This window comes from Aquarana catesbeiana, linkage group LG02 (assembly GCF_042186555.1).
Source record: "Aquarana catesbeiana isolate 2022-GZ linkage group LG02, ASM4218655v1, whole genome shotgun sequence".
In the NCBI taxonomy this organism is placed as follows: domain Eukaryota; kingdom Metazoa; phylum Chordata; class Amphibia; order Anura; family Ranidae; genus Aquarana; species Aquarana catesbeiana.
Genome location: NC_133325.1, coordinates 605,167,154 through 605,182,308, shown reverse-complemented (window position 1 = coordinate 605,182,308; position 15,155 = coordinate 605,167,154). Strand labels below are relative to the sequence as shown.

The 15,155-nt window shown below is 41.7% G+C and overlaps 1 protein-coding gene across 4 annotated transcripts in view; it reads left to right on the top strand.

The window, feature by feature from the left end:
- The window catches only part of SYTL5 (synaptotagmin like 5), a 315,672-nt gene that overhangs the window by 199,936 nt on the left and 100,581 nt on the right, over window positions 1-15,155 (top strand). For all 4 annotated transcript variants that reach the window (XM_073616346.1, XM_073616343.1, XM_073616344.1 and 1 more), the window contains 3 exons: window positions 5,085-5,303; window positions 13,738-13,853; window positions 14,667-14,778. In XM_073616346.1, coding sequence (XP_073472447.1) covers window positions 5,085-5,303; window positions 13,738-13,853; window positions 14,667-14,778 — 447 coding nt within the window. The remainder of the gene's footprint in view (window positions 1-5,084; window positions 5,304-13,737; window positions 13,854-14,666; window positions 14,779-15,155) is intronic.

Sequence of the window (15,155 nt, the reverse complement as noted above, 5' to 3'; positions counted from 1 at the left end):
CGTGCAAATAAAGTGTCACAGACAGTACTAAATTGTCTCTGAGGAAAATAATGAATGTAATCCATTTTGGAGTAAGGCTGTAACATAACACAATGTGGAAAAAGTGAAGTGCTACTTGCAGCGTAGACTAATTCCACGTACACACGACCAAACTTTCCGTCAGAAAAGGTCCGACGGTCTTCCCGACGGACTTCCGACCGAACGGACTTGCCCACACACAAACGGACCAAAGTCTGTTCGTTTTGAATGTGATGACGTATGACGGGACTAGAAAAGGAAGTTCAATAGCCAGTAGCCAATAGCTGCCCTTGCGTCGTATCTGGTCCGTCGAACCAGCATACAGACGAACGGTTTTCCCGATAGAAATTGATTCTGTCGGACATACTTTAAATATGTTCTATTTCTAGTTCCGTCTGAATTTTTGAAGAAAAAAGTCCGATGAAGCCCGCACGTAATATCCGACGGAATGATTCCGCCTGACCTTTTCTGCCGGAAGGTCCGGTCGTGTGTACACGGCATTAGCCATACAAGCAGACCTAACCCTTACACCCTTGCATCCTAGAACTTAAGAGACAGGATTCTATGACTTTTTTTATGCAATTTTTAAACATGTAACGTGGAGGCTGTTTTTATGGCATACAAGCAAGATTCATTATACTATTGTATTTCTATGAAGCAGGGAGATGCAAGGAATATTACTCTTCTGTTACCCAGTAATTATATTACGAATCTTTCAGACCCACTGACTTGGGGATAAATGTCCCAGACACATACCTCCATAGGGGGAATTTCTTGCCCTAATTTTTTTAAGCTGAGTGACTCACTGAATACCTAGAAGTTTTTTCTTAAAATTCAGTCTCTGGTTTTCCTGCTTGTCTTTTTCGCTTTCTGGGTCCCATCCCACTTGAGCTATATTGGCTGGATATTGATTCTTAAGGTTGGCTCCCTAACATGTGAGTTTCTAGTGGTATTTCAGACTTGTTGTTTAAGGCAGTACTGCAATGGTGAGGTTTATATTTACTCGGCAACTCCGAAGTCTCTCACCACCTCTATGTGGGGGACTTCTGCACCCTGCTTTCTCTGGGTCTGTAGCACACCACAACAGCATATGGGGTTGATTTACTAAAGGCAAATAGGCTGTTCACTGTGCAAGTGAAGTTGCACTTTACAAGAAATTTGCACAAGACCTTAGTAAATGAGGTGATTTTATAATCCTTGCACGTGATTAGGCAATTTTGCAAAGTGAAACTTTTCCACATTCACTAAGCTCTAGGGCAAGTTCCCTTGCAGAGTGAACAGCCTATTTGCCTCTAGTAAATCAACCCCAATATTTTCTGAGAGGCCTCCCAGGAGGGGAGATCCTTACAGTACTCCACACCATTTTAGGCCCCAAGGCTTAAAGTGATATTAAAGGCACAAATAAAATAACAAACATGTCATACTTACCTGCTCTGTGCAGCGGTTTTGCCAGGCCCGATCCTCCTCTTCTCGTGTTCTCTTAGCCCCTCCCTTCTGTCGAAGAGAGAAAACAGCTTGCAATGAGGGCACCCAAGCAGGCACGCTTCTGAGCCGCTGCTCTGCATGTCCATTTAGGCTCGGCCCCACCCCCTCTCTCTCATTAGCTAATTGGCTGTTATTGACAACAGCAAGAGCCAGTGGCTCCTGCTGCTGTCTCAGCCAATGAGAAGGAAGATTCCCCGGAGAGCTGAGACACTCGTATACTACGCTGGATCATGATGGAGCTCAGGTGAGTATTAGGGGGGGCTTCTGCACACAGAAGGTTTTTACCTTCATGCATAGAATGTATGAAGGTAAAAAAACCTTCAGCCTTTACAACTAATTTAAGAGTGAGATTATGTTACAGCAAAATCTTCTTAGAGTGAAAACCTGGAGGGGAAAACCATGTGCCAGGGAGTGCCTCGGATATTAATAACTATGCCAATATACACATCCGGCCCCTTAAGCCTGCTGTTTGGCCCGGTATTGAATATCCTTAATGTAGAATGTTACCTCTAGCGCATCCTGCTGAGGAAAGCTCAACATAACATGTGACTTCGATAATTCATTGTATGCTTAGAGAACACTAGCCAGAACACAGCTAAGCTGACTAAAGCTCACACACAGATTACAAAATGCAAAGAGAGAACTGCATTATAAGTTAAGATTGTTAAATAACTGAGGCCAATCACTGGGGAATTCAATAGCTCTAATTATCACCCATCACATCACCAGACAGCAACATTCCTGCTGTGTAATGAACCACTGTGCCTTTAAAGGCAGTAGGTGCTGTGTAGACATGTACACACCGGATGCATTTGTTTGGTTGATATTTAGTTTCTTTTATATTCTTTGTGTTAGTCTGGTTAATTTTTGGGTTTGTTTTTGGGATTAATTTTGGCAGGCCAGGAAAGGGGGGGGGGATGAGTGAGTGCACCTCCCTCCCCTCCTGAACCACACTAAGCCACATGCCCTCAACGTAGGGGGGGTGCTTTGGAGGAGGTCCCCCTCCTCCAAAGCACCTTGTCCCCATGTTGATCAGGACAAGGGCCACTTCGTGCAGATGGCGACTTATTGGAATTTGGGAGCCCCCTTTAACAAGACCCCCACATTGTGAGTTTTTTTTTTTTTTATTGTAACCAGCACGTCTTTTGTTTATATTCTGCTGTCAGTGGGAAATCCCGCTGACAGCAGATGGATCATGGCTGTTACAGATGCGACGGTCACCACTTAACCGCCCTGGCGGTATTCCCGAATGTGGCTCGAGGTGAATTTTCAGTACCAAAAACGGTAACCCCGAGTCACACTCGGGATTGCATTGCAGGATCCAGGCAAAGTTACTTACCTTGTCCCTAGGATCCTACGATGTCTCCCCGCTGTGTGTGTGCGAGCTTTCTCACTGTGATCTATCACAGTGCCGAGCTCCGTTCCCTGCGAGCGCTGTGACGCACGGGGACGGAGCATGGCGCCAAATTCAAAAAGTTAAAAACACACAATACAGTGCACTGTAATATTACAGATTACGTTACTGTATCAAATTATTTCACATCCCCTTTGTCCCTAATGCTTTGTCCAGTGGCCTGCATGCAGTTTTATATTATATATACTGTTCTTTCTGCCTGGAAACTGGAGATTGTCCATAGCAAGCAAAAAGTGTCCCTTTACGTCAAAAGCGGTTTTAGACCAGCTAGAAAACAGTGATAATAAATTACAATCACTTGCAGAATAGAGTGATTGTGATTTGTGGGGAAATTCGTCATCAGACACTGAAAGTAACGACAGCGACAATTCTGCAACTGAGCAAATTTCAGTGTTTTTGATTACATTATTGAATACATTTTATTATTATATTATTTGTTATAATTATTTATAGTTACATATAATTCTTTATTCTATTATAATTTATGATTTTGTGTTTCAAACCTTATCATACCTGGAATGTCTACTAGACTCATGTTTTGGACAGATTTAAGTGAGTTATTCCTAAGAATTACAGGCCTACAATATAAAACGCCAAATTTCCATGCAAAACAATGTACCGCTTTGGACATCAAAAATCTGACAAAATCATACCGCCAGGGAGGTTAACAACCAGTTATTCATAATGAATTTGTAAAATTCCATTTGTTATCAAACAAATTAAAAAATGAGACGTCATTCGAATGAACAAATGCATTCGTTATTATTTATTTCTATGTCCATTTGGAAATTCAGATACATCCAAATCTCCAAAAATGAAATTTTTGTCCGAAAAACAAGCAAACAAACATGTCTAGTGCTACCAGAAAAATCTTGCGCTAAAAACGCTGAAAAATCAAGAAATGAAAGCAGCAATCAACAATACCTACACACCTGGCATTATATACATACAGAGATAAACAATCTGTGTTGCGCTATCAAAATAATATTTCAGATCATATGCAGAAACTAAATAAATACTTAAAAAGAATGTGCATATATGGAAAAACAAGTCAGCATGCCACAGATACAACATCCAGCACCCCGGCAGGCATGATGATGTCACTGCTGTAGCTCAGTCACAGAGTTACAGCGGTGATGTCATCACGCCCACTGGGGTGCTGGATGCTGTATCTGTGACATGCTTACTTGTTTTTTACAATATACAAGTAGGATACTGCAATGTATAATAAACCTGTGTTTTAATACAGCACTATGAGTGATTTCCCTTCCTCTTTTTTTATGTGGTATATGCTGTGTGCTTGATCGATCTATATCTTAATGGGATCTGCTACAAAGTGGTGGTATAAGCGGCTGGCTGTGGAACCGGTGGTTCAACTCCTGCCCATCCATCTATGCTCTGGATTTCTCCTTACAGGTCTTGCTAAACCTCTTATAATTTGAGGTCTAGCTTTATAAGAAGTAGATTTGAGTATCAGTGGTGGTTTGGTGCACAGAGGTGTTTATGGAAGAGAAATCTTTTCTGATCTTCAGTTGTCGTTTTTCCTCCTGATAGAAGGCACCTATTCACGTAAAAGACTTTGATTTTGCATTTTTTTAAGGACTTTATTATGAACTGTTAATGTATCTATTTATTCACAGTATTTTATGCACTTGAAGGGTTTTATTATCTTTGTGTCCATATATGCACAATATTTTAAAGTTTTTATAAAATTTCTGCACATGTATAGTGTTGTGTAGCAGGGTGAGCTGGAACTGTTTAGTTACACAGTTACCCTAGGTTCATATTGTTGTGGGTGGTTGCAGGTGCGGGACAGGGTATAAATCGCATGCATTACCACACCCACAGCCATTAAATCTTAATGGCACCCCCAATGCATCGGAAAATGCAGCGTGTTTTCAGACAGTACTGAGGTTGTTCAGCAGTTATATACACTGTATGCACATAAGATATATCTCTGCATGTATAAATGCCTTTTGTGTTAAAGAATGTCATACCATGTACTAAGACCATATTCTATTGATGTCCAGTATACATGGACAGATATAGTGCACAGTGTCTATGCTTGTGATGTATGTTTTACTACTCTCACTGGGTCATAGTATTTAATTTATAGATCTGATATGCACAATGGAATCATTTTAAAATGCATTTTGTTTTATTCAAGGAAAATGAAAAATGAACTCTTGGAAATCAAAAAGAAGGGTGGCAAAATCAGCAGGTTGCGCCAGAACAGTGCCAGAATCTGTGTTCGCTGTCAGAAGAAGCTGGGGATAATCTTTGACCGTGGAGACTTATGCCAAGCCTGCCAGTTCCGTGTGTGCAAAGCATGTCGCGTTGTGGTAAAAGACAGAGTTTGGAAGTGTAATGTGTGTGCCAAAATTGCGTAAGTATAATTGGTAGGAAAATATTTCTGTGTTCCATACATTGGTAGAATAACCGTTATCTCACTTATACTTCTACAACCACCACTCACTATTTGAAATTTACTGTATATCATCTACATATAAAGTTAGTGAAACTAGAAATAAAAATGATACAGCATAAAACATATAATAGATGGATAAACAAGTTGTTATTTAAATGTTCTGCATCTGCATTTTCTGTTATTTTGAAATACTATAAATGTATGCAGATACCTGATAGCACGTATTCTTGTATATAGCCCACATGTAATATCAAGTTTATCTTTCTTCATACACTACTTATTTATTTTGATATAACTGAGATCAGAATAATGAAAAAAATCAAAACATGTTTGAATAACCCTTCTTTGTTGATTTTTTTAGTTATATATGTATATGAAAGCAGCCATATTTGCTTATTACATATTTAGGCTCTGCCTTCTGCACATTGTACTAAATAATAATGTGTTTTGGTTATACAGACACTTACAGATTTGTGTGAACTGTGAATGTGATTGGTACACTTTAAAGGATAACTTCACTAATAACTGGAATACTGAAATACCTACCTGCCTTATGCTGCTTAGCCTTACAAGCAAAAGGTCCCTTGCAGGTACTCTTTTTTTTGTACACATGCTTTCAATGGCCCCATCCATTCCTTTGGAGAGACTATACTCCTGCTGGATAGCTGGAGGATGCCGAAAGTACAGAACTTCCATAAAAAAGAATTTGCAACGTGCATATGCTCACTAGGAAGTGGACCCAACCTGGGTGTAATACTTGAAAAGGCTATGCAATAGCAGAATTTCAGGCATGGGAAAAAAGGTAAGTATTTCACTATACTGGCTACACTCATGCCCTGTACACACGGTGGGAAAAGGATATAAAATTTTCCGACAAAATCCGATCGTTTAAATTCCGTTTGTGCGTCGGATTTGTGTACACACGAAGTGCCACGTAAGCTCAGAATAAATTAAGAGCTGAAAGCTATTGGCTACTGCCCTGTTTATAGTCCCGAAGTATGTGTTGTATGTCACCGCGTTCAGAACGATCGGATTTTCCGACAACTTTGTGCGACCATGTGTATGCAAGACAAGTTTGGCCCAAAATTCGTCGGAAAAAATCTGATGGATTTTGTTGTCGGAATGTCCGATCAATGTCCGTTCGTGTGTGCAGGGCATTAGGGAGGTAGAGGGTTTACTTAAAAGACAACTTCCCTAAAATTAAGTTGGACATAATTTTTAGAATATTTAGCCGTGGCAGGGTTAGGAGGAAGGAGGATGATGTAGATCAGTGCAGTCCTGTCTTCCTTTTGCCTAACTATAGATTACAGGGGTTCCTTAGTGTGGGAGGATTCCAAGTGGTTCTGAAGTCTACTACCTACTGTTTTCTTCCTAACGGGGCAACCATACTAGATGCCTAAACTACCAAACTGTCTTCTTTCCTTTATGCATTATTACCCAGCTCATACTTGTGCCCATAGCTTAAAATTGAAACATTAATCGGTAAACTCCAAGTCTTATCTGAAGATTCAACTCATTCTTTTCCATCATGGATTATTTCAGGGTTCACAGATTGCAACTTCTAAGCAATCAATAGGCTCAGTTGACAAACACACTGGGATAAGTTATACTTATTTTCCGAACAATAAAATTAGTTATTTTCAGTTGAGTTCAATAAAATTCAACAATTATCGTCCCATGATTTGAAAATAGAGTGCTTAGGCTTGTGTAAAGGTTATTAAATTGAGCCTTTTGTCAATCAGTTTTACACTCATCGCTCATAAATAGAATCCAAGATATATTACATAAACTCCCACAAAGGCAGTGTGCCCCTAAGCAACCAAAAGTAAACTTTAATGTTCCTCAATGGTCAATCCCCGCATTTACACATAAGTGATTGCAGGGGTCACAATCGCAACCCCACCCCTAGCTCCAGGGGGCCCCTGCAGCCTCCCTGTCATATTATCATATCCCCCACAAAGTCCAGCTCCAATCTGCCTTAGGGCCCCACAGCCACGCTCCAATACTGGGCTTCCACTTTGCCTTCCACAGACCAAACCTCTCTGTTCTCATTGCCTGGGGAGAAGCTGTGAGCCTTTTCCTGAATGGAGAGGAGCATGGGGTGAGAACAGCCCAGGGTTGGGAAGTGTCTGTGCTGTGTGCTGGCAACATGAAATGGTAACCAAGCTCAGCAAGTTAAGAGCAGAAGAGTGCCGTCCTGTAGCCAAGATGGAACGGATGTTACTGGTGAGGTAAGACACCGCTCAGTGTCTCCTAGTCACCAGCTGGGATTCTTTGTACCCCTCACCTAGAGAATGTATGCTTACCCCACTTCCCTGACAACTGGGAAATAGATACACACCTCTGAGGTGACCTTCCCTCAACACCTGCCAACACTGACAAAGAAACCTTCAGAAATTGCTAAAAGAAATCCCTTAACACCTCCTGGGGGGGCTCCAGATTTTGTGTCACATGGATTTGCCCCCTGCAGATCTAAGTTGCGCCCTCCCAAAGCCCCCTGACCACCCCCTCTGACCTATATGCTATGCCCGGCTGCTGAGCTCCTTTCGCATTACGGCACTCTATACTGCTCCTCCTCCGCAGGGCTGAAATCAAAGTCCTTTACAACACAGCCAGTCAGCCACCATCTTCACAGGGTGTATCTGCCTACTGCAACTACACTGCCGTTCTGACCAGAGAATTTCACAGGTCAGAACGGCAACATTAAAGCCAGATACACCTTTTGAAGGCTGACAGACTGTGTGTAAAGGAATGTGATTCTAGCCCTGTGTAATGTGTGTGTGTGTGTGTGTGTGGGGGGGGGGGAGCTGTATACAGTGCTGGGATGGGAAAGGAGCTCTGCCAAGTGACCTGCTAGGGGTCCCTGTCCTCTGATTCTCCAGGGGTGATCCCTGTCCTCTGATTCTTCAGCTGTGACCCCTGTCCTCTAATGTAAGGAGGAACTCTGGGAACTCAGAACTCTTAAGCCACTTTGAGTATCTTGGCATGCGGTGGGTGTATCTGCAAGCACGGTGGTAGTAGGGTGGGGGGGCCCATGTCAACTTTTGCATTGGGGCCCACAAGCTTCAAGCTACGCCTCTGGGAAGGCGCTTACAGGATATCAGTGCAAATTGTACATCTAGCCTAGTACGGAACACCGAATAGAAACAAGGCACTGTTGTATAATAGGGCTGGGGAAAAAATCAATTTAAATCTTGAATCGAGTTGAGGTCAAATCGATTCAAAATTTAAGCAAATCGATTTTAAAAAAATGTTTTTTTTTTTTACCGCACTGGTCCTGAGGAGCTGCGGGCAGGTGTTTTTAGGTGAGGCCGTGGCTTTGGCCTAGTCCACGAGGCCGGATGCCGTGGCCTCGCCTAAAATGGAATCGTGAATCGGATCGTGAATTGATTTTTTTTTTTTTTTTTTTTTTTTTTGGAGAAAATCACCCAGCCCTATTATATAATTCCACATGTGTTTCAGGTTAAGTGACTTTTTGTACCCCTGGATGGAAGAGGGAATAGCAGAAATTAGTAATCAAAATGAATGTGTATTTTGCATTGTCATGTTTTGTAAGCTGCTGATAAAGCATTTGTTAGACAAGCACAAGCAATTTTTTTTCAGGAACGTTTCAGACTTCTCACAGATAGCATCGAACAAACTTTGACATTTTGCATGTCAAACTGAACGAGCCTGACAGCAGCTGAATATTTATGCACTGAAATTTCCATTCACTGTTTGTTGCAACCTTCCAGAGGATGGAAGGAGATTTAAACTATTTACTTTCCACTGTTTTGTGCTTGTCTGAATGTTCCATTAGTTGAAATGGGAAGGGACAGACAGGTTATCTGAGAGTAATTCAGGACCTGAATGTACCAATCTTGTATGTGTCACTGTCATCTATCCCTGTGGCTGTACATGAGTCACAAAGAAAATATAAACAATCCCATAAAGGTTTCACCTAACCAAGCAAATTAATTTCAAAGCTGAATCTTTATTAGAAACATAATACCACAATTATACATAAGGGAGAGAGAGAGAGAATGTAGTTTGTACACTTTGTTTCCTGCCACTTAGTACTGGTCTCAGGCAGAGTGCAAAGGACTAGTATTATTATTATTATTACACAGAATTTATTTAGTGCCAGCAATTTGTGCAGCACTTTGCATTATAAAGGGAGACAGTACAGTTACAAAATAATTCAGTACCACAGGGTTAGAAGAACCCTGCTCCTGAAAGCTTACAATCTTACAAGGGACAAGTGGAACAAAAGGTATTAACTGTGAGGGATGAGCTGATGGGAGAAATAAAAGATTCAGTTGTTAGCGGATAGGCTTCCCAGAAGAGGTGAGTTTTCAGGGATCGCATAAAAGTGGACAGGAGTGGAGTAGGAGACACCCAGACAGATTAAGGGTAGAGAGGTCCAGTGGATGGGAAAGGCTCTGGAGAAGTCCTGGAGACAAGCATGGGAGGAGGAAACAAGGTAGAAGAAGGTCTTAAGAGGAGTGGAGAAGACGGTTTGGGTGATATATTGAGACAAGATTGGTGATGTAGCTGTGGACAGAGTTGTAAATGGCTTTGTATGTAGTTGTTAGTATTCTGAATATTATTTGTTGGACAATCGGAAGCCATTGGCAGAGAGGGGGAGTGGACACTGAGCGGTTAATAATGTGGATGAGTCTGACAGCAGCATTCGAGATAGACCTTTAGCAGTATTGCGTGTGGTTTACCTGCAGCTGATCACAGACTTAGCATGCCTTGTGTGTCTCTGTGTGGAGGAAGCTATATTGGTAGAGGCAGAACCCTCAGAAAGGATATCAGTGAGCAGTACAGTAGTGACATCAAATTTTTCTCCAGATCTTGGAGACTAGCAGAGGCAGTGATGCCTTAGATGCTGATATACAGCTATGAGCCTGTAAGTAGAGGGATGCCTAGATACCCTCACATACCATTGCTCTACTGTTTTTCTGGAGGAATTTAATTTGCGGTCCTGTTGAATGCTTGTTGTCTTCCAGTTCCTAGGTTGCCATAACATGCATCAAACACAGACCTGTGGTTATCTACATCCTCCAAGAAATACTATTATGCCCATTTAGAAGGCAACATGTGTTATCAATTCAAGGTCTGTTAATTAAACAGCAGGTATCAGACCTCTGGTGACCCCTAACTCTCAAAGGCATAGAAAGTTAGGTTAAATTTGGCCACTAATATACATAATTTAAGTATGTTTATTATGTATGTTTATTAGACATATGCAGTGAGTACACCCCTCACAATTTTTTTAATATTTTATTAAATCTTTTTGTGTGACAACACTGAAGAAATTACACTTTTCTACAAAGTAAAGTAGTGAGTGTACAGCTTGTTTAAATTTGCTGTCCCCTCAAAATAACTCAACACACAGCCATTAATGTCTAAACCGCTGGCAGCAAAAGTGAGTACTCCCCTAAGTGAAAATGTCTAAATTGGGCCCAAAGTGTCAATATTTTGTGTGGCCACCATTATTTTCCAGCACTGCCCTAACCCTTTTGGGCATGGAGTTCATCAGAGCTTCAGATTGCCACTGGAGTCCTCTTCCACTCCTCCATGATGACCTCACGGAGCTGGTGGATGTGAGAGACCTTGCACTCCTCCACCTTCAATTTGAGGATGCCCTAGATGCTGATATACAGCTATGAGCCTGTAAGTAGAGGGATGCCTAGATACCCTCACATACCATTGCTCTACTGTTTTTCTGGAGGAATTTAATTTGCGGTCCTGTTGAATGCTTGTTGTCTTCCAGTTCCTAGGTTGCCATAACATGCATCAAACACAGACCTGTGGTTATCTACATCCTCCAAGAAATACTATTATGCCCATTTAGAAGGCAACATGTGTTATCAATTCAAGGTCTGTTAATTAAACAGCAGGTATCAGACCTCTGGTGACCCCTAACTCTCAAAGGCATAGAAAGTTAGGTTAAATTTGGCCACTAATATACATAATTTAAGTATGTTTATTATGTATGTTTATTAGACATATGCAGTGAGTACACCCCTCACAATTTTTTTAATATTTTATTAAATCTTTTTGTGTGACAACACTGAAGAAATTACACTTTTCTACAAAGTAAAGTAGTGAGTGTACAGCTTGTTTAAATTTGCTGTCCCCTCAAAATAACTCAACACACAGCCATTAATGTCTAAACCGCTGGCAGCAAAAGTGAGTACTCCCCTAAGTGAAAATGTCTAAATTGGGCCCAAAGTGTCAATATTTTGTGTGGCCACCATTATTTTCCAGCACTGCCCTAACCCTTTTGGGCATGGAGTTCATCAGAGCTTCAGATTGCCACTGGAGTCCTCTTCCACTCCTCCATGATGACCTCACGGAGCTGGTGGATGTGAGAGACCTTGCACTCCTCCACCTTCAATTTGAGGATGCCCTGCAGATGCTCAATAGGGTTTAGGTCTGTAGATATGCTTGGCAAGTCCATCATCTTTACCCTCAGCTTCTTTAGCAAGTCAGTGGTTGTCTTGGAGGTGTGTTTGGGGTCATTATCATGTTGGAATACTGCCCTGCGGCCCAGTCTCTGAAGGGAGGGGATCATGCTCTGCTTTGGTATGTCACAGTACATGTTAGCATTCATGGTTTTTTCAATGAACTGTAGCTCTCCAGTGCCGGCAGCACTCATGCAGCCCAAGACTATGACACTCCCATCACCATACTTGACTGTAGGCAAGACACACTTGTCTGTGTACACCTCACCTGGTTGCCACCACACACGCTTGACACCATCTGAACCAAATAAGTTTATCTTTGTCTCATCAGACCACAGGACATGGTTCCAGTAATCCATTTCCTTAGTCTGCTTGTCTTCAGCAAACTGTTTGCAAGCTTTCTTGTGCATCATCTTTATAAGAGGATTCCTTCTGAGATGACAGCCATGCAGACCAATTTGATGCAACGTGCGGCATATGGTCTCACAGCACTGACAGGCTGACACCCCCCCACCCCTTCAACCTCTGCAGCAATGCTGGCAACGCTCATATGTCTATTTCCCAAAGATAACCTTTGGATATGACGCTGAGCATGTGCACTGCACTTCTTTGGTTGACCGTGACAAGGCCTGTTCTGAGTGGAAACTGTCCTGTTAAACCGCTGTTATTGTCTTGGTCACCGTGCTGCAGATCAGTTTCAGGGTCTTGGCAATCTTTTTATAGCCTAGGCCAGTGATGGCACCCCAGATGTTTTGGAACTACATTTCCCATGATGCCCATGTACTCTGTCTGCAGTGTAGTTGAAAATCATGGGAAAAGTAGTTCCAAAACATCTGGGGTGCCAAGGTTTGCCATCACTGGCCTAGGCCATCTTTATGTAGAGCAACAATTCTTTTTTTCAGATCCTCAGAGTTCTTTGCCATGAGGTGCCATGTTGAACTTCCAGTGACCAGTATGAGAGAGTGAGAGCAATAACACCAAGTTTAACACACCTGCTCTCTATTCACACCTGAGACCTTGTATCACTAACGAGTCACATGACACTGGGGAGGGAAAAATGGCTAATTGAGCCCAAATTGGACATTTTCACTTAGGGGTGTACTGACTTTTGTTGCCAGCGGTTTAGACATTAATGGCTGTGTGGTGAGTAAGGATGAGCTCAGGCGTGTTTGCAAACAGCACGTACAGAGCCAGCCAGAAAGTTGGCACTGCAGAGCGTTAATCACAAGCAGTGCAACATTGTCCCGATGTGCGGCTGCAGAGATCTGGAAATGTCTCCCTGCCTGTGATTAGCGCTCCGCAGTGCCGGGCTCTGTACGTGCTGTTTGCGAACATGCCTGAGCTCATCCTTAGTGGTGAGTTATTTTTAAGGGACAGCAAATTTACACTGTTATACACTGTATACGCTGTACTACTTTACATTGTAGCAAAGTGTTATTTCTTCAGTGTTGTCACATGAAAAGATAGAATAAAATATTTACAAAAATGTGAGGGGAGTTACTGTATGTAGGTTTATGTATGTTTATTAAGCATGTGCATTTTTTATGATGTAAAGAGGAACTGTAACCAATAACTGCTATGTTAAAACAAAAGAAATCTGTCCTATCAACTCTTGTTAGACATACATATGTCCACATTGTTCCCCTGTATGCTCTGTTTGGAATGTATTATTTTGTTGGGAACAGTATTGTTATCAAACTATTATGGGTAAAGTTCCACTTTTAATATACATTTGGCCTAATGTGTAAAAAGAAAAATCATGATAGTATTTTCCCACACTTCAAGCAATTGTTGAAAAGCTTCAAACAAGGTTACAATTGCTAACAAGTTTTAACATTTTGAAAACAGAAAGAGAAGAAAGGTTTAAATAAAACAAGTATGGAATTAATCTGAAATGTGAGCATTTTATGCCAGATTAATCTGTTCTTTATCTACAGGCAGATAAGGATAGCAACAGGGGACTGGTTTTTTGAAGAACGAGCCAAGCGGTTTCAAAATGCCACTGTGCTGGGATCCGATGTGGTCAGGAAATCTATTATGAGAAAAACGCCAGGTATTTCTACATTTAAATATTGTAGAATCAAAGCGGGAGCCCTAGGACAAGGGAGCTTTTTGTCTATGCTGATCGCTTTGTTATGCTTTGCGCAGTTAACACGCTGTTTTGCAGTACTGTCAGCTTCTAATGCCAACATAAACACTTTCTCGGTAAGGCAACATGGACAAAGGACAGGAACCTGTTGCAACCAATCAAATATTAGCTGACCATAGCAAGGCCAGTTAACATAACATTTTTAATTGCTATAGAATCCTGCCATTTACACTTTTGCTCATTGTGCTGATTTAATAAGTAAGTTTAGCAGTCTTAGTACATTTTTGCACACTGTGGTCTCTAGGCTTGACACAGTTCAGGCCAAGCAGTAGCCCAGATCTGGAGATACACTAATGCCTAGGCTCGGCTTCTAAACCAAACCTCTGATTATTCTTGGTGTGTCCACAGCAATAAATCATCAGGGCCTAAGTCAAATATAAATTTAATACTGGCGGTTTCATTTTCGTGCTGTTTTCCTTCAGATGCCAAATGGATTAGACTTCTATGAGATATCAGACAGCGAATAACAATGCAAGCTGTCACTGAATGCACTGGTGTCTTTTCCGATTAAAGAGTTCAGATTGGTGACTCACAATTTTCAATATCAAATGGCCAGTAGCAGTTACCACTATGAAAGCATTGCTGTCAGAATTATTACATTATTTGCCAAAGCATTGACCTTTCAGCTTCACACTGCCTAGAGGATTATCAAACAATGCTTAGTTATTCATTGAAACTGATTTCTTTTCTTTTTTTTTATATGTGATCCTCATACAGTGTCCACTAGAATAGTGGAAGAATCTGAACAGATTGGTAATGATAAAAAACAAGATGCTCCAGTGCCTGCAACTTCTGAAACTGCCCAAGCTACAGAGGGCAATGCAAAACGGTAAGTGTCCCCTACCTAGGATTGCTATAAAAACTGGATATCTCCTGCCATTAAAGTGATACTAAACAGAGAAGTGTTAATTGCTTAAAGTGATGCTAAAGTTTTTTTTTTTTTTCTCGTTAAAAATAACAAACATGTCATACTTACCTGCTCTGTGCGGTGATTTTGTACAAAGAAGCCCCAATCCTCTTCTTCTCGGGTCCCTCGCTGGTGCTCCTGGCCCCTCCCTCCTGTTAAGTTCCTCTACAGCAAGCAGATTGCTATGAGGGCACCTGAGCCGAGCTGCAGCTCCCTGTGTCCATTCAGACACGGAGCCGTAGCCCGGCCCCACCTCCTTTTCTCTCGCGCTGCTGTCTCAGCCAATGAGGGGGGGAGTC